Source organism: Eucalyptus grandis, chromosome 11 (assembly GCF_016545825.1).
Source record: "Eucalyptus grandis isolate ANBG69807.140 chromosome 11, ASM1654582v1, whole genome shotgun sequence".
NCBI lineage: Eukaryota > Viridiplantae > Streptophyta > Magnoliopsida > Myrtales > Myrtaceae > Eucalyptus > Eucalyptus grandis.
This window is the reverse complement of record NC_052622.1, coordinates 8207048-8233092: the sequence shown is the minus strand read 5'-3', so window position 1 is coordinate 8233092 and position 26045 is coordinate 8207048. Positions and strand designations below refer to the sequence as shown.

Here is a 26045-nt window from a genome sequence, read left to right as displayed (position 1 = left end):
CTTTTCACAGTAAAAGGTTAAAGCTTTGGGTATCCACAGTTGAAGTGTTATGCTTTCACTTTTATAACCACAATTGCAATAATATTCGCCTTCATCATCAATTGATTGACATGATCTTGAGTCATTTTTCCTACTCTTGTTCTCCATTGCAAGTTTCATATGGTAATTTTGCTCCTAATTCCTTGGATACGAGTTTAGGGTAAGAAGAAGAAACTCAGTGCGTTCCCAATTTGTCAATTTGAGGTAAACATGAGTTAGACGACGTCATTTAGGTCAAATAATATTGAGTTCACTTTACTAGTGAACCACGTCTTTAAAAAAAAAAAATTTCCTCTTCTGAATTTTCAACAATTCTAATTAGCAATGGTATTGAAGTAATTTTTTTCACATATAAGTGATTGCTCAAAAACTTTTGACATTAAAGAACGTGTTTTATGAAAATTATGGTACTTCTCTTGTCCTTTTTACACTAATTATTCTACTATAGAGATATAAGCTAAAAACACAGGTAAATGAATATTTATATAGACCAAAATTTAAAAAAAAAAATCAATACTGAGTAGATATGTATGCTTCTATCGATTCATAGGTAACTCAGAAATCGGGTTGGAATAGGCTAATTCGATTCCCAATTCTTAAATTTTGGATCCGAGAATTAAAGGGTCAATTCCTGATTCTAAATCAAGAATTGGTCCACTTGGGAACTGATCACCCTTACCCTCCCCCCCACTTTCATCCTCATTTCACATTGCAGAAATAGTGAAGGCGGGGGACAAGGCAAGAGCTTAAAGGGATAAAATTATGGCTCCGTGCTAGAGGGGCTATCACAGCTAAAAGCACAAAATGGGTAGCATTAGCTCCACACGAATTACTCTAATCCTGAAAATTAATACACAGAAATTTATGAATTGCTATTTGCAGGTCTTGTTGTCATGAAAACCTCATTTCTCTTCTTCCCACATAAAAGAGTCAATTGCGACACAATCTGACAATTAAGCATCACCAACTAAGAAGATACCCACAAAATTGAAGAGAACATAACTTTTCAAAAGAATTCACCAACTAGTAAGGAGAAAATCGAATGGCATGAGGAAAAAGTGGAAAAATCTGAAAGTCGGTACAAAATGTTGAAGCTTTGAAGTGGATATCGGCAGTTGACGTGTTGTTTATACTTTGACTTTTAAGCCCAAAATTAGAATAATATATATTCACCTTCATCTTCAATTGATTAACACAACCTTGAGTTGCATTTCCTGCTCTTTGTCTCCAATGTAAGTTTCATATTGTAATTTTACTCCAAATCCTTGGACAGGAGTTTAGGGTTAGAAGAAGAGACTCAACTTGTTCCCAATTTGTTAATTTGGGGCGAACATGAGTTAGAGGATGTCGTTTAGGTCAAATAATGTTGAGTTCACTTTGCTAGTGAGCCATGTCAAACTATTTATATTAAAAGATTACATTGTTTATACATTGTCTAAATTTTCAGGAATTCAAATCGGTGAAAATATTGAAGTAAATTTTTTTTTTTTTTTTTGAATGACATTTAAGTGATCACTTTAAAAGTTTTGACACTAAAGAGAGTGTTGTATAAAAGTTATGGCACTTCTAGTGTCATTTTCAAGCTAATTTTACTATTACAAAGATAAAAGCTAAAAACACAGTTAAATGAATATTTATAAAGACAAAATTTAAAACCCAATACTGAGTTAGATCTACATGCTTCTATCGGTTCACGGGTAACCCAGGAACAAGATTGGATGGGAACCATAATCGGCAGTTTGGGAATCGGCCAGCTGATTCCCGATTCCAAAATTTTGGAATCGGGAGTTACAGGGTCAGCTCCCAATTCTAGGTCCGGAAATGGCCCTCCTGAGAATTGATCACCCATTCTCTCTCTCGTCCTTTTTTCACACTACAGACATAGTGAAGGCGCTGGAGAAGACGAAAACTTAAAGGATAAAAATTATAGTTCGGTGCTAAAGGGACTGTTGCGGCTAAAAGCGAAAAATGGGTCGCATTAGCTCTGCACGAACTGCTCTAATCTTGGAAACTAATACGCAGAAACTTATCAATTGCTATTTGCATGTTTTGTTGTGATGAAAGCCCTAGTTCTTCTTGCCACATAAAAAAAAAAAAAAAGTCAATTGCAACACAATATGACATAAGAAGATAGCCACAACATAAAAAGAAGAATATAACCTTTCAAAAGAAATCACCAACTAGCAATGAGAAAATCGAATGGCTTGAGGAAAATCGGAAAATCAGAAAGTCAATATGAAAGGTTGAAGCTTTGAAGTGGATATTCACAATTGAAGTGTGGTCTTTAAGCCCACAATTGCAATAATATTCACTTTCATCTTTAATTAGTTGACACGATCTTGAGTCGCTTTTCCTACCCTTGCTTTCCATTGCAAGTTTCATTTTCATCCTCAGGATCCAGTTATTGTCCTCAACATTGGGCGCCCGCCTGATGCACCACAGCCACCCGCGTCTCATGAACGAATGAATAGGGGTGGCTCTTTGAACCATAAATAAGAAGAATCTTTCCATTTCCCTTATTTACCTTATGATTATACATTTTCATGCTTTAACTTTAGGTCAAATCTTAATGTAAGTGTGAAGATGAGTACTATTGGAAACAATATGACAGTGATCCTACAAAGTTGGAGAGACTATTTGGAGTTAAATCCTCTATATATATATCCACAACTATAATTTATCAGATTTCTACAAAAGTCCCTAATATCATCTTTTAATGATCCAACTAACTATATGCTTTTTACATTAAGCTATCCATTTTTATTTATTCCCTGTTGATCCCGACACACTACGATTCCCAACTGCCCATAATCTCTCACATAAAAGAAACAATTTTCGTCTTTTTCTCCAAAATTTGAGCGATCAAATAAATCCAACTTAGACAAATCTGGCGACAATAAACCAAATTCGCCTTTTTTAAAATCTAGATTTCGTCTTCCCCAAGAAACGCACAGATTTGTGTTTCGAAAAAGTAAACTTCAAGTTAAACATACTGAAAGTATATATAATATATGAATGTACAACTGTCTCACACTGCATCTGCATGCGCACAACCTAATCTTCATGCTGCTCTTGTTATTATAGTTAGTAGCTCACAATATTTTACATTTTGACTTCATTGTTATCACAATTTCAGCAATTCAAACTCCAATCAATTAAAGTTTTGTGTATCGAGTATTCAAAGGAATCAAATTCCTCAGAATAATATAGTCAATTGGGTACTAATCCTCATAATATATAATATATATATATATATATATATATATATATATATAGTAAGGCAAAAAATAATAAAATAATCTCAGTTAAGTTAATGGCCCTTCTTCAGATATAAGGACGTGACATCCTTGAAATAAGGATTTGAAAATAAATAAAATCACTACATTTTTTTGCATGATTAAGACGTTAAGTTATCAGTAATTCTTTCTTTATTCGTTGTTCTTCAGCTGACGACGAGCACAATTTAACAGTCACACTGTCTGACAAAAGGCTTAAGTACTCAGCTGCCAAAACTTTGGATTTCTTATAAAAAAAAAAATTAAGCCTAAATAATGACTTTTACCATTTAAAAAGGGGTAGCTTCCATTTTGGGCTCTTGAACTAGGTCAAACTTCAAGAACAGAGACCTTTTCATATGATTATTTTTTCTTTTCAATTCTGTAAAGAGAAGAGCAGCCACAGCACAATATGAATGAATGAAATGATTTATGATTTATAGATTACTCATATTTCAGTTACTATGTGTACGAATTACAATGTTAATTCATTAACAAGATATTGTGACGCCTCTGTCGGAGTAAAACAGTAAATAGAATAGCACGTTTATACTTATAGATCAATTAGTGTATCAAAAGCCAACAGAAGAATTTTATTCAGTACAGTAGCAGTGTAGAAAGTTAATTACACAAGTAGGTTTTAGAGAATGACATGTGTAATTTCTTTTAATCAGTTGAGAATAATAATGCGGAAGACAAATTTGAGGAATTTCTATATATAAATTGATATATTATAATGAAGAGTACATCAACCTATTTATAGGCTTTATGAGAGATTATCAAATGTAACATATATTAGTCAAGATATGTACAATCAAAGGAGATATCGCATAATCCTAAGAAATATTCATAATCAAGTAGACTTCCTAAATATCTCAAGGTATATTGAAGATGTCAACTTGAGTTTGAATGCAAGTTCAAACAATGTCCTATTGCTGAGACATAGCGGATGAGGCCGCATCCGGTACTAGTCTAAGAGTGGTAAGCGGTGAGAATCTAAGGGAAAACAGTAAGGCACTGATGCGGCTAGCTTGCAAAACAACAACTAAGTGATGTAGTCTATAACTAGAGTCGTAGCATCAAGCGGCCTATACAAGTAACTGGGAAAATAGTTATTGGGATGCACCCTATGTGGCTAACTTTACTATCAAGATGGTAACTTAAACGTGGACAATACAAATGGCTTGGTTACAGCAAGCGGAATAAGCCAAGCCTTGATAAGCAAAAGTTATTGTGCAAAGACACATCTTTCGGCATTGAAAAATGCCTCTATAGAAAAAAAAAAAAATATAAAAAAAAAGCTCGACTTGGCAACGCATTACAAACATCATAACACAACCGCCATGGTGCCTACTCGATGAGAATTGGGGCATTTTGGTGAACATTGTCGAGGGCGGGATGGATTTGTTTTATTAGGGGTGCATTGGGTATAAAGCAGAAAGAAATTTCTAGGTGTGTGAGGTGCACTGAGTGCACCAAGTTGACTTAGGAAATGAGACTCGATACCAAGTTGAGAATAATAATGCGGAAGATAGATTTGATGAATTTCTATATGATTCGATATGTCATAATAAAGGGTATTATAGCCTATTTATATGTTTTATGAGAGACTATCAAAGATAACATATATCAATCAAGATATATACAATCAAAAGAGATATCACATAATCCTAAGAAATATTCATAATCAAGTAGATTTCCTAAATATCTTTAACATAATCTTAAGCAAAAGATCTAATCTATAAGCAGGTTTATATTTCCACTTTGAGATTGCTTGCATAAGAAAAATGTATGAACATGTTATAAAGTCATTCTAGATTTGCTTGGGTGTTTTTTTCCCCTACCTCATAAGAATAATGCTTTGCATGCATTTGCTAAGCTTACTAAGCTTGCTAAGAAAGTCCAAAATGAGAATGGGCTTGGCATTTCATGCATTAGAAGCAATCATGACTTTAAATCATTTTGTGATGAGTACATGGAGCACAATCTCCTTATACACCGTAACAAAATGGTGTTGTTGAGAGGAAAAATAGGACCTTGCAAGAAATAGAAAATCCCTAGGCATTTTTGGGTTGAGACGGTAAACACCTTGTTGGGAAGCATGTTTACTGGAGACCTACATTAGGCAAAACTATCAAAGATAACATTAGAGTTCCATTTGACAAGTCAATACCGAACAACATTGAAGTAAAAACAGAGGTCGGAGGAGGAGAACTACATATCTAGTCACTTTTCTACAATTTCCCCTCTCCTAGAGTTACGTATTGCAACTCCTTTTTAGCTCTGTCCTGACTAGATTTCAACGTCCTCCACTCCCTAGATTATACATCAACATGAACCAAACACCAAACTCATTTATATGCATAGAAATTTGGTGACAATTGCCCATGTTAATTCGATGGAACACATAATACGACCCCTATCATCACAAAATAGCAACACATATGAAAAGCATGTTCAGGCCATTCGATTTAGTGTTTCATTGGACTACGAGCAGGTTCCTTTCACTATCCCTCCGAAGCCAGATTAAGAAGTCGATTCGTCAATCGTTTATATGCACAAAAGTTGTGGTCTTAGAACACCCATCAAGTTCATCCCGGACTGCAGGTTTGATAGAATGATGTGAACACATCTTCATGGCGGCGGAATCGAATATTCACTCTTTTGCAGAACTCTACAAGTCTCATTACAGAGAGAACGCGAATAGCTAAGACGCAACACTGTCTGAATTGACGGTCCAAGCCATCAGACTTGGGGCTCCAGCTCAATGTCGCGACGGAGCTCAAGCCCTCCAGATTTCGTTGCCGCAACATAAGTCAAGCCCTCCAGATCTTGAACTCGAGTTTGACGACGCGGCGGAGCTTAAGATCCTTAGCTTGCTGTGAATTGGGAGCCGTTGACCTGAACGGCAAATAGAGCAGGGTGATGAACTATCGAAGCAAAAAATTAAGCAGATGATGAACCGTGAAGATAGGAAGAAGGAGATGATTCATCGCAAAGAAAAATGAAAAAAAAATAGAAAATTCAGAAAATTTACTCAGAATGACGTCGAGTAAATTTGTCCACCCTAGACGTTGGGCCACCGGCCATGTCATGGAGGCCCGCCGACTATGACAGGATTGCCATGTAAAACTTTTCAAACTAAAATGAATCGAAACAATTAAATTGGAATTTTATAAAAAGATTTAGATTACATCGTAAAAATTAAATAATTAAAAAGTGCATTAAAGTCCGTATAATAAATTACGCCATCATGCGCAACGTCCCGCTTCCATGTGGTCGGCGGGAGGCTAGCCACTTGGCGTAATCTAATCTGGCGAGGAGTCACTGCCTGAACAAGCTCGGGTGGGCTCTTGCACGAGTACGGAGGTGGCCCAACCTAATTGCCTCCACCCGATTGAAGCCCCTTCTTTCTTCTCTTCGATAAGAAGCAAAATGCAGAAATCGAGCCAAAATAATTAAATACTTAAATAAGAATAGGGGAAATCACAAATGGGACAAAAGACGATGAACGTGGATATTTTAGCTTTATTAGGATAGAAACATAATAACCTCAAGAGCAACAGGAATAATCCAGAAAATGGTCATGCTTTGGAAAACACATGTACCTATTTTCAAATTAAGAACAATCGAGATCATGAAGTTATCGAATTTTTTCCTTTTAAGAAATTGTTTGATTTAGGGGGAAAGTTAGCTTTTTTCATCATATGGTTCGATGAATAATTTGGAATCTATGTCAAATTGGTTTGAATGATTAAATTGCGATAAACTAATCTACTATAACTTTTATGACTCTCATCTCATGGCTTCCCACTTCCATCTACTCTACCATTAATTAACTCATAAAGCATCAGTTGATTAATTTGTGATTTAATCTAAGAACACAAATTTTGTGCTTCAAAAATACACCTCAATGATAGTAGCTTTGGCCTTGGTTGCTAAGCTGGAGAGAGCCTTCATTTAATGCACATGGGCGAACAGATTTGCTTACATTGGATGAAATTAATCAACTCAAGTATTGGAACATATCCTGGTATAAAATGAGATTTATCATTTACTTTTACTCAAATAATCATTGTTTTCCTTTTTCTTTTGCTAATCTTTGTTGGAAGATAGCGTGAATCTTCTAGATATTATTTAGATTGAGATTGATATATTGAATCAATTGAGATCAATTTAATATTGGATTTGATTTGTTGATTATATTTTTGTCTTTTTCTTATATACATTTTGTACTATAATATGGAGCATGTACATTGAGTCTGTAAGCAATACAAAAATACAAAATAAAAAAAAAAAATCCCCACATTTTCTCTCTTTTCCTTCTCCTTGTCTTTGGCTTCTTGCTTTTTTTGATGGTATCAGAGCAACTTTTCTTGGCCTAGCTTTCGCGATCCTTGAATTGCTCCAGTCTTGTTTATGCTTTGTTGTTGCGATCTTGATTTTGCATAACAAATCATAACCCCGAGTAAGAATTCAAAACCCTTCTTTTGATACCATGTCAAATAACAAGGAAATCAATTCACCTATAAGCCAAGCTTTAGGTCAAAATTAAGGGTGAGCTTGGGCTGGTCCACCCCTTAATCCTATGACTAATCTACACAATATTGGTCCTCAATTTTTGAGATCAATAACCGATCCTATTAAGCCTAGGACCAAGGATCGGACTGATCTAATGGATTTGGTTCGGTTCTAGAGTCAACCTAGGACCGATTGATAATTTTTTTGTTTCATTTTTTGAACTTCCTGAAAATGCAACCGAGGACCGGACTGACTCAATGGGTTTGATAACAAGTAAGGTTAACAAAGAGAGGCAAGTGGCGAGTGGCGAGTGGGGCAAGTGTCGAGTGGTCAGTGGTGCAAGCGACTAGAAGCAAGGGAGGCGAGTGTCGAGCAACGAGTTCTTTTGATTTTGGCAAATTGAATACTAAGATGATAAAGAAAACATATGTGACATCCTGATTTCGATGAGATGAAATGAGCTTTTCATCGACACGCTTATGGCCTTATTCTCTGAGATGACCCTTCACGAGATAACTAGCCTATTAGGTGAAGTCATTAAGGGATTTTAATGCAATAACCTTGAGAATTCGACTCGGAATCGACTTCTCACTTGTGCTAGTCTACAAGGGTCATTACAACACCGTCAAAATCAATTAGAAACTAGAGATAGGTTGATTCAATAGAGGTATGTGATTAATATGTGGGTAATTCCACCTAATTACAAAATTTCTGTCGAACGGCATTAGATAGATTTTTCTGTCATTTTCGTACCCTGTGCCTGTATTTGAAATCTCGAGATTTTCACGACAACCGAGAGTCACCAATGTGTCAAAGATGTACAATGTGGCTTGAAAATAATCAACCACAGGTCAATTGTACCAAAAATTCCTAAAAGCTACCTGATAGTTTAGGTCACGCTAAAATCACGCCAGATCAAAATTAACCACGAAATTGAATCCAATTTTAGAAATTGAAAGTTCTGTAATTTTTGTACTCCTTGAAAGGGCAATCGAGGACTGTACCGACCCAATGAATTCGATGATGAGGAAGGTCAGCTAAGAAAGAAGTGGTGAGGTCAAGTGGGGTGAAAGAGCGGGGAGCAACAAGCCAAGCGTGCATCAAGTGGCAAGCAGCACGAGTGACCCAAAGCGAGTGAGGTGAGTGTCGAGTGGCAAGTAGAGAAGTTGTTTTTTTTCGATTTTAGCAAATTGAAATTAAGAGGACAAATAAGACGGAAGAGAACGAATACTAGAGAATGATGCCATAAGATGCCTTTTTGGATGCCCTAAGGACTCCTCACAAAAACATTTTCCTTCTTTGTAAATTATGACTATTGACGTCGTAAAAAACATTAAAAACCTAAGTTATTAAAGAATAATGTAAAATTACTTGAATTCTTCATTAAATAGCTGTTTAATATTGTTGAAGTCATTTATTTTAAGCTTTTCTCTATATAAAAAAATTACAAATAATATTATATATATAGTTAGGATTGGTTCGGGTTGAACTGACCGGAACTTTCAAGATCGAGGATTGACCCGCACAATGCCGGTTTAGGAATAATAGGATTCAGACCAACCCAATCTCCTTGGGAACCAAACCAAGACCGGCAAGGTTGGGCCAGTCTAGGGTCGGTCCACGGTTGACCCTAGACCGATGCTCACCCCTACCATTGACCCTTGGCTTTTTGGGAAAAAAAGAAAAGAAAAAAAAGAATGCAACACAACTCCCCACTTCTATACATGACCGTATTTATATGCTCAATTAATCAAGATATATAACTATTTATCTATGCATTTCTCGAAGATGTTTAACTTGTTTCCACCCGTGGACATATTCATGGCCACAAGCTTTAACTAGCTCCTATTAAGACTATAGTAGACATTTGTGGAACGTTAACCCTACCGGAGTCTCGGCCATCCTAGAAAATTGATCAATGCTTCAACAATGCTATCAATTGGTTGTATACAAGATCTGTGCTTAATCAAGGTATTAGTCCATGGAAATTTCCAGCACGTCGATAAATAAAATAGTGACTATTCATGTTATCTACCTTCCGTAATGTAGGCTCCCTTATGGAGAGATTTCGAGCAATGGTAAGAGCAATCAAGCTTTCGTGGTCGACACGGGTGGGATTAATTCTTTTAGCCAGCACAAAAGGAATCAAAGCGGCAGGTTGTGAATACTTCGCTGCCAAGTGTAAAGGTGTATTTCCAGCATCATCTTTATCATGCATCATGATCCACAGTTTTGGATGTCTAAGTACATATCTCACTACTTGAGTTCTTCCATATTTTGCTGTCAAATGAAGAATGGCTTGTCCTCGCCTGTTATACGGAGCTGATATCGGAAGTAGCTTCTCGATTAGATCAACACAACCCCTCTTCCTCGCAATATGAATGGGAAGATCCCCATTCATGTCTTGTTCTCGGGCCAAATACTCAGTTTCTGGTCCTGAGAGTTTGAATACTGGGGCAACATTCAAAGAAGCTGCTAGATGGAACACATTACCGTCTCTGGAGTCAGTCATTGCAAATAGCTTCACGTTCTTCTTGAGTATCCTTGTGACTAAATCTGGGGTCAAAAGCTCCGTATTAGGGACCACATCTGCACAAACATTTTAGGGTGGTTGGGGCTTGGTTGGTCTCAATATAAGGACATCTTCATGTAACCTTAATCACTACTAGGATTGATAATTGCGGATTTTAGATAATATTGCAATACTGAAACTAGTCGTGATAATTTTGATTGAAGCTTTGATCTCGCAAGCATGAATCCGCATTGAAGCCATCTCCTCTCATTTAGGACTGACCAAAATGTAATATAGACTAAATAAATCTTTTAACATTGTCATAATCATTCATCAGCAGATAAAACCACCAAATGCATAAAGTTATCAACTTCAAGGACTGCCAGCCCTATATATTAAAAGGGAAAGGAGAACAGTCAGCGTGTACATCTTTATCCCCTTGTCCTGCTTTGAATCTCAAATCCTATCTCAAAAATAGCCTTTGACTACATGAATTAACTAAAGAAAATGCCTAAATCAATGACTGACTGAAAACTCATCGACTCTTTTTCCCATTCCAAATCACGAAGTCTATTCTCAGACTTATATCATGTTGTACAAAATCCTTAGTAGGGAATAACAAGTCTAACTAGTGAACCATTTCAATTTTATTGTCTTCACGTCTATTTCTCCAGCACTGCACTGTGCTTTTTTCACTATTTCCTGCTTAAACTTATTACCATTCTTAACAGCTTTCATATGCAGATATATAGAGAATAAGATCATATTTTGCCCTAAAAAATTCATGAACTCTCACTCAAACAAACGGAGTGACTCTTAGTAACCAAAAGAAATTGTACGCAGAAAGCATGATCGAAAATAACAAAGGCATTCACAGGTGCAGCCGGTCAACGAGATACAAAGCTTTGTTGCAAGTGTCCAACACCACAAAAATGTGAGAAAGAGGACACACTCACATTGTTAGGATGCCGAGCAACACTTGTTACTGATGATTTGTGTCTTTTCCTGATGAGTTTACTGACCCACCTACAACAGAACATAATAACTGCTCCTGAAGAGCTACCAAAATCAGAAACTAAGTCAACTAATTACCAAAATCAGAAACTAAGTGGACTAATCTCCTCTCTTTTTGATATGTAACCATCTCATTTCTTTATGAAGTTATAGAGCATGTCAGTAACTAGCTAATTTCTATTTCGGGTCTTCATTTCCATAATGCTAAATTCTTGGAGTAACTGCAGGAGGGATATTTGATTCATATATGTAGCAACAGCACTGCTTCGAAGTCTCCATTGGAGTTTGCACTCCAAACTCTGCTGAAGAAATGAGCAAAGACAACAAAGATCAACCTTGCGCCGAATACTATTTGTTCCTCTTCAAAGTCCTGTATCGTGAACTTCTGCGTTTTTCCATTCATATGTGCTTCCACAACTACATAAGGCTCATCCACAAGTATCGCATACTCAGAAACGACCTAACTCAACTTCAAGTAGACAATGCTTGGCCAATGCTCATACCCGAATTTAAAAGCTTTCACCATAAAAGAATTGAGTTCAAATGCACTGAACACAACTGACTTGTCCCCCAAATTTGGAAAACATATCACCCATAAATCCTTGATCAGTCAGTGATGACTTACAAAAAGCACATCAGAAGAATACATGTCCAACCCAACATAAGATTGTGAAAAATAAATTAAAGAAACAATGAAGAGGAAAACCCCATAAATAGAAGCTAATGCCAGTTGTTTTCTTGCTCATAGTAGCATATGAACATTGTCTTAGCCCCACTTCCAACATCAAATTTGTTTTCTGCAGGGAAAAGAAGAAAACATGAGAGTATTTATTAGCTCATCATACTCAGTCCATTTGACAAGAGGAAATCAAGCAGAATAAATTAGCAGCCACATAGTGAAAATATCTGTAACATGTGAAGGAGGAGTAAAGGAAGAGGGGAGAGAGGATCGAAGGATCATTACAGAGTTGGAAATATAGGGAGACCTCAAATTTGAAGTACAATCAGAGATCGTAACTAACTCACTAGTTTGGTAAATGAGCATTCTTTTTGCTCTCAGCTCTTTTTATATATAGGTCAGCACCCTTGAAGCCTCATTGTGAATTTGTCTTTACTTATAGAGAAAAAAAGAACCACAAACAGCTAAACTGCAAGGTCCAAACAAGTAAGATAAAACTATGTGCAATTTTTTAACTAATTATGAAAGATGAATAAACCTATTAGAGGAATTATAATTCATGCAGAAAGTTATTGGTACTTCACATTTGTAAATGGCTCCCTGAGTCTAACAGCTCAAGTGCCATTTTAAGAACAACCGACCGAACCAAATTCTCCTAGCAATTTCAACAGAATTTTATTCTCCTTCAATACAATGTAAATACTCTAAGAAGTCTTTGACAGGCAACATTCAACATCATCCCGTCTTCAAACTCAATGATGCTGCATACCTTTTGGGCTCCATTGAACGCAAGCGCAGCTCGCTTAGCCTAAGGATAACTAAGGTAGGTACCCACTCTGATCCTTCATGATTCCATACATATCTACATAAGAAAAAAAAATTGCATTAGATACTCAAAAATATGCAGAAAGGAGGTAGAACATAAGGTGGTTCCAATTAGGTAATTTTACACAAGAACAAAGACTGCATTAGGTACTCACGAATTTCGATCATGGGACACTGTCACTATTCTGTTTGACCCAGCACTCCAGTCTATTCCAGAATCAATTTGGTCATGTTGTGACGATACATTCCCCATTGTGAGCACCAAGAACAAAATTATTCATTTAAACTATTAATTAGCATAACATAGACTTTAGTCATTTAATCTTGTTATGTAGAATGCAAAATTAAATTCTCAAGCATAGATAAGACCAAAAGATAAGACCAAAATGTACCATCATGTACTTATTACATGTTTAAGGCAATGAAACATCGGTGGGGTGCATGCTAGAATCTTTCATTAAATGCTGGAAATCTGTTAGTCGATGAGATAAGCTTTGTTAGCAAGATAAAACAAGCAACATCAAATTTCAAAGGTGCATCATCATTCACCAGTTCATTTCCTTGACATCCAAGGGGAAAGAAGACATTGTAGAGCTTAAGTTAGAACTCCAGCTTGCAGGTCATACGTGGTCATCGAATCACTGTTTAGAAATGACAGTTGACATTGTGGAGAAAGAAGTCATCAATACCATAAACTGGAGAGAGAAAAGAACAATAAAGAGATAAGCAATAGAAAAGTGGGAAAACTAAAATAGAGTGTCTTTTGGACCTATTTCTTTAGTTTTGGAGAAAAACAAACATGGCAGGAGAATTATCATGCTGAAGACAAGAAATCAGAGAGCTCAACATAAATGCGGTTTTGCTTATCTTTCAATAAATATAGTTTATGGCTTTTATTTCTGTGCTCACATAAATAATGTTTAGTATATCACCATCCCTGTGTTTCAGTTATTTTAATTCAAAGTCAATTACTCCTTAAGGATGAAGTACTGAAATAATGACATTTTGGAGAATATGCGCTTGCTCCCACTTGTCTTCTGAAAGTTTGTAAATGTGAACTTCACTATTGTTCGGACAGAATACAACCCCTACAAGAAAGCAGATGTTATAGTTATCATTAATACAGTCTACTGATATGCAGAGACTCTAGAGGCAGGAGCATATAAAGAGATTTTACAGTTCAAAGAAATTACAGTAGAAGAAGACAAACAGAAAATCCAAAATCAGAAGAATCTCAAGGCCTAGTTTTGCATGTTTGATGACATGATGAGGCAATGAACCACATCCGTTGACATGAAACAAATTCCTCGTTTAAAATGAGACCGTGAAAGGTATGGGCTTGATCTCAAACTGAAAAGGTGCAAGGTGCAGAAGACAGATTAAATACGTAGGATTCTATGTAAAAAAATCCATAAAGATTGGTTGAAAAACATTCTAATTCGAAAAGATCATCAACTAGAAAGAATAGAGTAGGATATTGAGAATACACTACGTTAAGGTATTGACAAGGAGAAAAACTAATACGAGATTTGTCTACAATCAAGAAGCCTGTCAACCATTGACAACAACAATCAAGGCATATACTTGCCAGGTTAACTTTATTTAGATCTAGCCAGAACAGTTTAAGTCTTTAAAGAACGAGCAAGTATTAGTATATGCAAGGCAATAGCGTTAAATATTACTAACATGCATTAAACACCTAATTGACAAAAAAGTAACAATAACCATAAAAAGGGCAATAATTAGCATTAAAAAGTAATGATAACTTTTACTAACTACAAAGTGATTACACATCTTAGTAGAATCACGAAAAGCTGCTGTTCATATTTCATCTGCTCTAAGCAGATTAAGAATAGGAAGTTGTGGTGGATCCCAGGATGAAAAATCAAATTAAACATCATCCTTCCGCTGTACCTATTTTTCTTCAAAATTTATTACCTCATACTTCACCACCTGACACAAAAACCATTGCCTTTGGTCACCCATTCAGAGTTCAATATGCGTCTTACCTGGTCAAGTGGGACATTTCATGGCCCACTATTTATCTATCTAAGGTGGAGATCCTCATGAGCTGTTAGAAGTTAGACCTGCCATTCAAAATGCATTTCATCTATCCATAGTCGTTAGAATGCTTAGCTTATACTTAACTTCTCACACTGCAATTTATTACTTTGTTACTTGTTAGAACTGCCTTCAAAAACCTGAATTTGGAATCCCTTCTTGGCCCGTAACAGTTGATCAATACAAGGACTACAATACCATGATGGACACTGAATGATAGGAAAGACAGGACCACCAGGAAACACATCAAGCGAACATTTGCAGCAATCGGGGGAAAGAGATATAGAGATTTGCACCCTCCAAAATGCGCACTTCGTCATACATTGCCCTCCGTTTCATCGATCATTACCATAGGCAAAGGCTTTTGTTGAGTTCGATCCACTCGTTAACGCCAAGGTCCCAAAAGTACACAAAAAAATCAAAACACTATCCCTCAAGCAGCCTATCAACTCACCGAGGCGTTCTTTCGCAGATATCGAGTTGCAATCACAGAAAAAAGCAACAAAGAACTCATCTAATTTCACAGCGCATTTCCAAAACAATTAAACAATCCGAAACGAAATGCAAAATTGAGGGAAGAGCAGGATTACTGGAGCGGTCGGGACTCCAGGTGCGGCAAGTGATTCACGGAGCGAACTGGTGGACCACGACCGCCGCCATTCTCGCCTCTCACCTCTCGCCTCTCGCTGCCATTTTCGGACTTATTGGGGAATTTAGCAAAACGCACGATCCATAACAACATTTTCTTTAATTTTATTACATAAGAGGATCTCTAATTTTTCAATGTCCTTGAAATGAAAATGGAGGATATCGAAAGGGGCGGAAAAAATAAATTTAAAAGCATTAACTTTGATAGTTTAAAAATAAGGCATTTTTTTTTCATTCAAAAGAATTGATTAATCTGATTCGATTCAATGGTCATCGCAAAAATCGACCATAAGGTTAAATCAAGTGTTTCACAAGACATACCAATTTGTTTTTTTTTTTTTTTTTTTTTTTGTGATCCAGAAAACCCCAAAAGCCGACAGTCGGCGGGTATAACCTAGGGACAATATGGGGAAACCACCACCCCATGCCACCGAGTAAGTCACCTAGGCTCTGTTTGGCAACTTGCCCAACAGTAATAATTTCTGATTTTTTGTTCCCAGAATCAGTTTGGGACGAGAAACGCGTTTGGTAAAATTTTTGTTCCCGGGAACAGTTTCGGACAAGGTTTGAGAATCTAAAAAAATTTGATTCTCGGAAGAGAATCGAAAAGAGAATCAAAACGGTAAAACATTGTTCTTCTCTTTTATCATCTCGGTTGCCATTCGCCATTGCCCGCCGCCGTCCGCCGCCGCTGCCGCCGCCCGCCGCCGCCGCCGGTCGCCGGTCCGCCGCCCGGCCGCCGGTCCGACGAGATCGCCGGAGGCTCGCCGGGCCGGGCGAGGTCCGCGAGCTCGCCGAGGCAAGCCCGGCCACCGGCGAGGCTCGGCCTCGCGCGGATCCGGCGAGGCCGGCCTCGCCGGTGGCCAGCGAGCCTCGCCGGCGGCCGGCGAGGCTCGGCCTCGCCGGATCGGGCGAGGTCGAGCCTCGCCGGTGGCTGGGCGAGCCTCGCCCAGCTGCCGGTGAGGCTCGCCCAGCCCCCCCGGTGGCCAAGCCGGCCTCGCCGAGGCCGGGCGAGGCCAGCCCGGCCACCGGCGAGGCTCGGCCTCGCCCGATCCGGCGAGGCCGAGCCTTGCGGGCCGGGCGAGCCTCGCCAGCTGCCCGGCGAGGCTCGGCCGACGAAGGCCGACCTCGCCGAGGGTTGGCGGCGCTCCGGTGAGCGTCGCCGCCCCTCGTCGGCCCGTCGCCGGTCCGGCGACCGGCCAAATGAAGAAGAAGAAGAATAGGAAAAAGGGGAAAAAAGAAAAAGAAAAAGAAAAAAAGAAAAAAAAAGGAAAAAAAGAAAAAAAGTAAAAAAGTAAAGAAATTATTTAAAATTTATTTAAAAATCAAAAGAAATTATTTAAAATTTATTTAAAAATCAAAAGAAATTAATTTGGAACAGAATCAATTAATACGGTACCAAACGCAATTCTATTCCGAATAAAAATTTTGAACAAGTTACCAAACACGTGTTTTTACTCGGAATCGGTTCCGGGAATGTAATCAAAAGAATCGCCTTATCGAATCGGCTCCCGGGACGTAATCGTTACCAAACGCGCCCCTAATGACCCACCAGCCTCTCTGCAACTTGCGTTACAAGGACTTCGAACTCACGACCTCTCCCTTCTGAAGCCAGAGCCTACCTAGCGGAGCCACCACAACCGGTGGTTATATACCAATTTGTTCAGTCCCAAAATTTTGAGAAATGTTGTGTTAAGTCTATCAAGCCACATTTTCTTAGTCAAGTTTTTAATGAATTTAAACTATACGATGAATCTAATAAGGTTGTGTATCGATCCTTCACATGCTCCTCACATATTAGAAGTTGATTGATTCCGACATATTCGGGACTTTGGCAAAGCACTTATGGCTGTCTAGCCCCCATGTAATCGCCACTACTGTCATTGCCACCACCATAGATGGTCGATGGGCGACCCGTCTTTCCTCAATTGGGGCGCTGGTTTCGGGCACGAGCCATTGGAACATAGAGCTTCATTTGGGCACTGCAATTCCCTTGGCTCATGGTCCCCCTCAACGAACTCTAACTCATCCAGTCAAATTAGGACGAGGAGGCATACAGGGGTATGGACTTGACAATGATTGGGATTGCACGGTGGATGATGTAATTGTGCCACGGGCGAACGTCATTTTCAAAATGTCGACAAATTGCACGATATTATGTTGAATTGTCACGAGCGATACATATCACTCATCGAAATTTGTAAATTTTTCATTTTCATAATAAGTTTCTACATATACTATAACATACAATCGCTTTTTTGCTAGAATTTATTGCATTAACTTCTTTACTGAGCATAAAAACACCAACCCCATTTTGGTTTATTAATTTCTCATAGAAAAATGACACAAATTATCCCGAAAAGTCCATGGACCATGTTGAACAAATTAAGAACTCATGGATTATATTGCGCATTTAGCTAAATTTTGGGAACTGTATTGAATAATTAAAATTTAAGAATCACATTATATATTGAGTTAAAACTGAAAGACTATCTTTTAAATCAACAATTTTGAATTTCAAGGAAAAATATAGGGACAATTGGTGATGATATTTACATAACTACTGCTTAAAAATTTAAGATGTCATCACATGCGAAAGACTTTTTTTGTTTTTACCAAATTGTTGTAAAAATTTTCTCAAAAGACTATAGAAGCATTATTTGCACAAATAGAAGTTAAATTTGTGAAAGAATGTACTTTACTTTTCATACCCCTGTACTTCCATAATAAAATAAAGAACTTCCATATACCATATTTACATTTTATATCCATTCACTCCGAATGTATTAGTCGTTGCGCGTCTCCATCATTCACACTGATCAAATAAAAACTCTCAAACACATCATAATAAAAAAAAAATTGCAGAAATATCAATTAGCGTCATAAAGCAGATAATTTTTTTTATAAAAAACAGAAAAAAAAACAATTTGGCGGTAACGAAATGAAAAATGTCAAATTTGTAAATTTTTGCATACGTCACGAGTGCGCATTGCGCAGGAGTGAGTACATAAGCATGACCTCTATCGTTCCAGTTCACAAAATCCTTCGGATTCCCCTTTTTTCCCCCCTAAAGCTCACCGCTCGTCAATTCTTCTTATTCTTCTTCTTTTTCTTCGTGCGACTCCAAGAAGTCTCTGTCAGTCGCCATTTCCGATTGGATCGCCGGAGTCCGTACTTGCTGCATCTTCCACCTCCTCGAGCAGTTTAGCTTCTGCTTGTGCATGTCTGAGTTCGTTCATCTTTGCTCGAATCAAGTAATTGGTCGATGTCTCTAATTTTCTTCGGCTTGCAATGAGGCGAATCGGTTTGCCGAGCAAGCTTGGCTGCATCATTTTGTTTCCATCGGCATTGGAGCTACGGAAGTTTGAGAACTGGATCGGATTGTCGAGGAACATCCTCTTGTGTGCTCGTTTGGGAGGCGCATTTTGTGGTCATGATGATTTGAGGAAATGGCGAAGTTCAAGAGACTTCTTAAATGCATTTGTGGAATCATTAGCGGTTGTATCTAATAAAACTTATTTAGATGTCTAGATTCGTCTGAAAGAGCCAATCTGAAAAATAGAGAGATGTTGGCATTATCCATGACAAGGAAGGAGGATCGGTGTATTTAAGCATCTGATTCGATTTTCGTTAGAGATTTAGCTTGGTCTCAGCTCGATGTTAGAGATTTTCGTTAGAGATTTTAGGAAGGTTATGTGTAATGTGATTTGTAGCTCCAATGTCAACAACTTAAGTGCAAGAATTTAATGAATTAGAAATCAAGTTGAGAATAGTACCTGTGAGATTTGCCTTGGAAATGTTCACCTCTTGGAATAATCGCATGATTTTTTTAGGGATATGTGTAGTAGAAGTCCTAAAACTTGTGCAGAAAGTGCAATTGAATCCTAAAACTTACAAAAAGTTCAATTAAGTCCTAAAACTTGTCCAGAAAGTGCAATTGAGTCCTAAAACTTACAAAGAGTTCAATTAAGTCCTAAAACTTGTCCAGAAAGTGCAATTGAGTCCTAAGTTAACACCGTTAAGAAAGTTAACGGAAATTGCTAACGTGGCGCGACGTAATATTTTAAATGATTTTTTTATTTTTCAAATGGCTTTTTAAAATTATTTTTATTCAAAATCTTTAAAAATTAGATTAAAAAATAAAAAGGAAAATCTAAATTTATTTAAAAAAGAAAAATCTAAATTTATTTAGAAAAAAAAAAATTGTTCAAAAAAAAAAAAAAAAAGCGGTGGACTTCCGCCGCCGCCCATCGGGGGGGCCGGCGACGTTCGCCGGCCCCGGCGGGTGGCCGGCGACCGTCGCCCTGCCCCGGCGAGGCCTCGTCGGCCCTCGCTCGGGGCCGGCGAGGGCGATGAGGCCTCGCCCGGGCGGGCGACGGTCGCTCGGCCGTCCCTCGCCCGGCCGGCGACCGTCGCCCGCCCGGGCGAGGCCTCGTCGGCCCTCGCTCGGGGCCGGCGATGGGCGATGAGGCCTCGCCCGGGCGGGCGACGGTCGCTCGGCCGTCCCTCGCCCGGGGGGCGAGCCGTCGCCCGCCACAGGCGAGGCCTCGTCGGCCCTCGCTCGGGCCGGCGAGGGCCGATGAGGCCTCGCCCGGGGCGGCGACGGTCGCTCGGCCCCGGCGAGGGACGGCCGAGCGACCGCGCCCGCCCGGCGCGGCCTCGTCGGCCCTCGCTCGGGCCGGCGAGGCTCGCCGGATCCGGGCGAGCCTCGCCGGCCCCGAGCGAGGGCGACGAGGCCTCGCCTAGGGCGGGCGGCGGTCGCCGGCCCCCGGTGAGGGCCGGCCACCCCGCCCAGGGCCGGCGACGGTCGCCGGCCCCTTCGGCGATGGGCGGCGGCGAAAGTCCACCGCCCTTTTTTTTTTTTGAATAATTTTTTTCTAAATAAATTTAGATTTTTCTTTTTAAATAAATTTATATTTTCCTTTTTATTTTTTAATCTAATTTTTAAAGATTTTGAATAAAAAATAATTTTAAAAAGTCATTTGAAAAATAAAAAAATCATTTAAAATATTACGTCGCGCCACGTCAGCAATTTCCGTTAACTTTCTTAACGGTGTTAACTTTAGGACTCAATTGCATTTTCTGGACAAGTTTTAGGACTTGATTGAACTCTTTGTAAGTTTTAGGACTCAATTGCACTTTCTGAACAAGTTTTAGGACTTAATTGAACTTTTTGTAAGTTTTAGGACTCAATTGCACTTTATGCACAAGTTTTAGGACTTCTGCTGAACATATCCCATTTTTTTATATTGCTCACTAGTAAATGGCGGTGGAGATGTGGAAGAGGAGTTCTTAGGATTGGTGGCAAGCTTGCTATCGGAGGGCTTGGTGGAGATGTGGAAGAGGCTGACCTGGTATACAATGGGCACAACGTTCACGAGCACGTGATGCAGGGCTGCGTTTTACAAGGTGAATAGAAGCGGTCTCGGTGTGCTTATGGGATGGAGCCGAGAGTGGCAAGTCCATTTGAGGCGGGATGTTTCGCATGGAGCCATATGTCAACAGTATGTTTTCTGTGGAGATACAAGTCGAGTGAATGTGGCATTGAGATTCGTCCTAAAGAACAAGTGAGTAAGCCCACACAACAGTGGCTAATGGATTCATGAGCAAAACTTGAATAACCACATTAGGATACCTTGGGTTTAAATGCATTAAGAATTGATAAAAACGTCAGGATAAGAACGCTTCAAGTGCCAAAAGTTGGCATAAATGGACACTTAAGTGCCAAAAGTTACGAAAGGTACACTTAAGTGTCACATTAGAAGAAAAACGGATCACTTAAGTGCCACTTCGGCCAAAATTCGGCCAAAAGGCTGACGTGGCATTTTTCCGACGAATTTCCGGCAAAGTGAACCCAAAACGACGCCGTTTTACATGCTAACGTGGCAAATAATGCAAAAACAGCGTCGCTTTGGGTTGACATGGTAAAAAAATAATATAAAAATTAAATAAATTAAATTTAAAATTCGATATAGTTAAAATATTAAAAAATAATAATTTTAATAGTTAAAATATTTAAAAAAATTAAATTTAATTAAAATATTAAAAAATAATTTTAAAATTAGATTTAGTTAAAAATATTTAACAAATAATAATATTAAATTTAGATAAAATAATTAAAAATTTAAAAATTTAAAAATTTAAAAATTTAAAAATTTAAAAATTTAAAAATTTAAAAATTTAAAAATTTAAAAATTTAAAAATCTAAAAATTTAAAAATTAAAAATTTTAAAAATTAAAAATTTTATAAAAATAACAATTTAAAAATTAGATTTAGTTAAAAATTTTAAAAATAATTTTAAAATTAGAATTTGTTAAAAAATTAAAAATAATTAAAATAATAATTTAAAAATTAGATTTATTTAAAATATTAGAAAAATAATAATTTTAAAATTTAATTTAATTAAAATATTAAAAAATAATAATTTTAAAATTAAAAATTTTAAAAAACGGGGGCGGTGGCTAAGGCTGCCCTCAGCCACTGCCCCACCCCCCTTTTATTAATTTACAAATTTTTGACGATTTTTTAATTATTTTTTAAAATTTTAAATTTAAATTTATTATTATTTTAATATTTTAACTAAATTTAATTTTAAAAATTTTTAAAATTTTTTAACTAAATCTAATTTTAAAATTATTATTTTAAAAAATTAAAAAAATTTATTTTTAAAATTATTAATTTTTAATATTTTAACTAAATCTAATTTTAAAATTATGATTTTTTAATATTTTAACTAAATGTAATGTAAAATTTATTATTTTTTAAAATTGTTATTTAAAAAATAAAAAAAAATTTTAATTTTAAAGTTATTAATTTTTAATATTTTAACTATTAAAATTATTATTTTTTAATATTTTAACTAAATCTATTTTTAAATTAAATTTATTTAATTTTTATATTATTTTTTTATCACATGAGGCCAAAACGACGTCGTTTTTGCATTATTTGGCTATGTCGCGTGCAAAACGGCGTTGTTTTAGGCTTGGTTCGCCGGAAAAATGCCACGTCGGCATTTTGGCCGGATTTTGCCGGATTGGCACTCAAGTGATCCATTTTGCTTCGATTTTGGCACTTAAGTGTACCTTTCGTAACTTTTGGTACTTAAGTGTCCCTTTGTGCCAACTTTTGGCACTCTAGGGGTCCTTGTCCCTAAAAACGTCGATTCTCAACTTGCATCACAAACAATGTCCTTGCTTCGCAAGAGCAGTTCAGCAAGGGATCCAAATTGTTTAGCTCATCCCAATAACGCCGCAAAATATTTTATTACTTAGTGATGTCGTCTTCACCTTGTTCAAGAGTGCATAATTTATGCTCGAGGTGGAATATTGGAGGGCCATTTGACGGTGAAAAACGTTCACACAGAGCAGCACAAACGTCCGCAATAAATTCCGTGGTTAACACGGTTGGGACAAGATCATGGTGTATGGAATTCAGGACCCATGATAATATCATGTTGTTGACGCAAATCCATGGGGCATATGTGGCAACGGTTGATTCAGGTTTTGGAATATCTCCCATGACGAAACCTATTTTGTTCTTTGCGGATAGAACAATGGTCATGGCTTGTGACCAGCTGTCATAATTATCACCCGTCAAAACCATGCTGACTAAATTATAACCAGGGCAATCCGAGGCATGGAGGAAGAACGGATTCTCGGTCCATTCATGAGCCAATGTGTAGCTGAAGGATTCCTCAGTCTGGGAGCTTTGTTCAGACATGATAACCAATGTAAAAAAGGAAAAAAAGAAGAAGATAGTGCCCAGAAAAGTCAATCAAAGCAAACTAATGAAGGACGATGGGTCCAAAGAAGAAGCAAACAGATGGCTAGTGGTCGTCGGCCAAAATCGGATGACCAAAGGCAAGAGACAGGCTCAATGATGACCGTGCTTTGATGCCATGTTTCTGAATAGAACATAAAAAGACGTGCGGACCCCCTCAAGTCGCCATAACTTTGGCCAAAGGACACTTAAGTCTTAACTTACGTTTAAAGGTGCAGCACTTAAGTGCCACATTTTAAGAAAAGTGGGACACCTGAGTGCCATCTCCGGCGAACTTGGCCGGACATCATATGTGGCATTAAAATATTAATATTTCTCGTTGATGTGTCTCACGGGAGCCTGAGTCAGCTTGAATTCGGCCAAAACGACGTCGTTTTGACATCATTTGAATTTTATAATAATATAAAAATTATTTAAATTAAATTTAAAATAAATTTATTTAAAAATAAATTTATTTGAAACATTTTAAAAAAATTTAGAAACTTTAAACATTAAAAAAAAAAAAGAATTACAAAATTACAAAAATTTACAAAAAAAAATTAAAAAATTACTAAAAAATTTTAAAATTTACAAAAAAATTACAAAATTTTCAAAAAAAAATTAGAAAGTTACAAAAAAAAAAACAAAAATTTACAAAATTTACATAAAATTTAAAAAATTTAGACAAAATTTTAAACAAATTAAAAATTTACAAAAATTTCAAAATTTGCAAAATTTACATAAAATTTACAAAATTTACATAAAATTTAAAAAATTTACAAAAAATTCAAAAAAATTTACAAAATTTACAAAATTTTAAAAAGTTACAAAAAATTTCAGCCCTCAACCGGCACCATTTTCTTTTTTTTTTTTTAAATTATTTTTTTGTAACTTTTTAATTTTGCAAATGTTTTTAATTTTTAAAATTTTTAAATAAATTTATTTTTAAATTAAAATTAATTAATTTACATATTAAATTTTTTACCATGACAGCACCAAAATAACGTCATTTCGGGTGTTGGCCAGATTAGAGCACTTAAATCGGCCAAAACGGTGTTGTTTTGGTATAAGTTGAATTTTAATATAATATAAAAATTAATTAAATTAAATTTAAAACAAAATAATAATATAATTTATTTTTATTTTAAAAAATGTAGGAGGAGGAGGAGAAAGGCAGCCAACGGCCGAGGGCATAGCCCTCGCTGCGCCGCCTCCCGCCGTTGCCGGAAGGTGGGGGAGGGTTGGCCGGGCCCGCCTCCTTTTCTTAAAAAATTTTCTAAATTTTTTCAAATTTTTAAAATGTTTTAAAATTTTTTAAAATTTTCTAAAATTTTTTGAAATTTTCTAAAAATTTTTGAAATTTTTTTATTTTTTTAACTTTTAACTTCTTTTTAATTTTTTAATTTTTAAATATTTTATAAATTTTTATAGAATTTTATAAATTTTTATAGAATTTTTACAAAATTTTCTAAATTTTTTTAAAATTTTTAAAATTTTTTTATATTTTTTAAATTTTTTTAAAATTTTTAAAATATTTTTAAAATATTTTTAATATTTTTAGTTTTTTTAAAATTTTTAAAATTTTTAAAAATTTAACATTTTTAATATTTAAATATTTTTAATATTTTTAAATATTTAAATAAATTTAGTTTTAAATTAATTTTTATATTAAATTTTTGGCCACGTCGGCATTAAAACGATGCCGTTTCGCACTTGCTTCGCCGGAAAATTGACACGTCGGCGTTTTGGCCGGATTTTGACCGAATTGGCACTCAAGTGATCCATTTTACTCCGATTTTAGCACTTAAGTGTACCTTTCGTAAGTTATGGCACTTAAGTGTCCCTTTGTGCAAAGTTAAGGCACTTGAAGCTTTCTTTGCCACATAAAAAATATTGGAGAGAATTGTTTTGTGTATATCTCAAAGTTTGTACATGCATTACAAGCCTATTTACAATACAAGAAGGATGTACAATAGAAAAGAATATATGAAATAACGTTTCCTATTCTCTATTCCAAATATCTAATCTTACTGATTAATCGGATCGATTAACTCACAATTAAAATAATTAGAATCAAATCATATCCCAACGGCCATGGATGAGTCGTCAAACGGCAAACGGCTGCCATCTCAGAAAAAAAAAAAAATGAAAGTAGAGGCATGGTGGTTGGGCTCAACGGGACGCTGGGAAAATGGAGCATACTATACAAGGACGACGGCAGGCAGTCTAGACAAGCGATTTCATAAGAGGTGACCTTCTACATGTTCAAAATTAAAGATTTGATTTCCAAGTGGTAAAACAGATGAAATGACCCACTCATCCATTCAACTGAGATAGCATGTCGCATGACACACATACCACTATAATGTTTCATTAGATTACAATGTAGTTATTTTAACAGCTTGAACTATTTAGCCAAAAGCATAATTTAGTTCAAATACTTTAATACTCCTCTTTGTGAGTAGGTCAGAGTTTGCTGCCAGTCTAACATATGAGAATATACAATGCAGGAGGTCTGAAAAGGTTTGAATTAAGAATCTTATGCTTTGATATATGTGGAATTATATCCAACTATTCTAATAATATGAGCTATTGAAGGAAGAGATGGTTGAACTTAAATACTTCAACAGTCATCATTAATGTAATGCAATAGGAAAGCAAATATAGAATAAGCCAAATCCACCAAGGCAAATATATATTTGTTTCTAAAAA

At 36.6% G+C, this 26045-nt stretch overlaps 1 protein-coding gene across 1 annotated transcript; it reads right to left on the bottom strand.

The window, feature by feature from the left end:
* Window positions 1-6130: 6130 nt before the first annotated feature.
* LOC120289708 (ankyrin-3-like) lies at window positions 6131-10347 on the bottom strand. The gene is made up of 2 exons (XM_039305031.1): window positions 9871-10347; window positions 6131-6244 (listed from the first exon to the last, which is right to left on the bottom strand). Exons 1-2 carry the CDS (start codon window positions 10345-10347, stop codon window positions 6131-6133), a joined length of 591 nt encoding a protein of 196 aa, XP_039160965.1.
* Between the last annotated feature and the right edge of the window lie 15698 nt (window positions 10348-26045).

Excerpts from the sequence above, each read along its gene's own strand:
- LOC120289708 (XM_039305031.1), bottom strand. The coding sequence starts at position 10,347 with ATGACTGACTCCAGAGACGGTAATGTGTTCCATCTAGCAGCTTCTTTG. Across the intron at positions 6,245-9,870 it reads GGGAGCCTACATTACGGAAG|TTCATCACCCTGCTCTATTT; the intron begins GTAGATAACATG and ends TTGCTTCGATAG.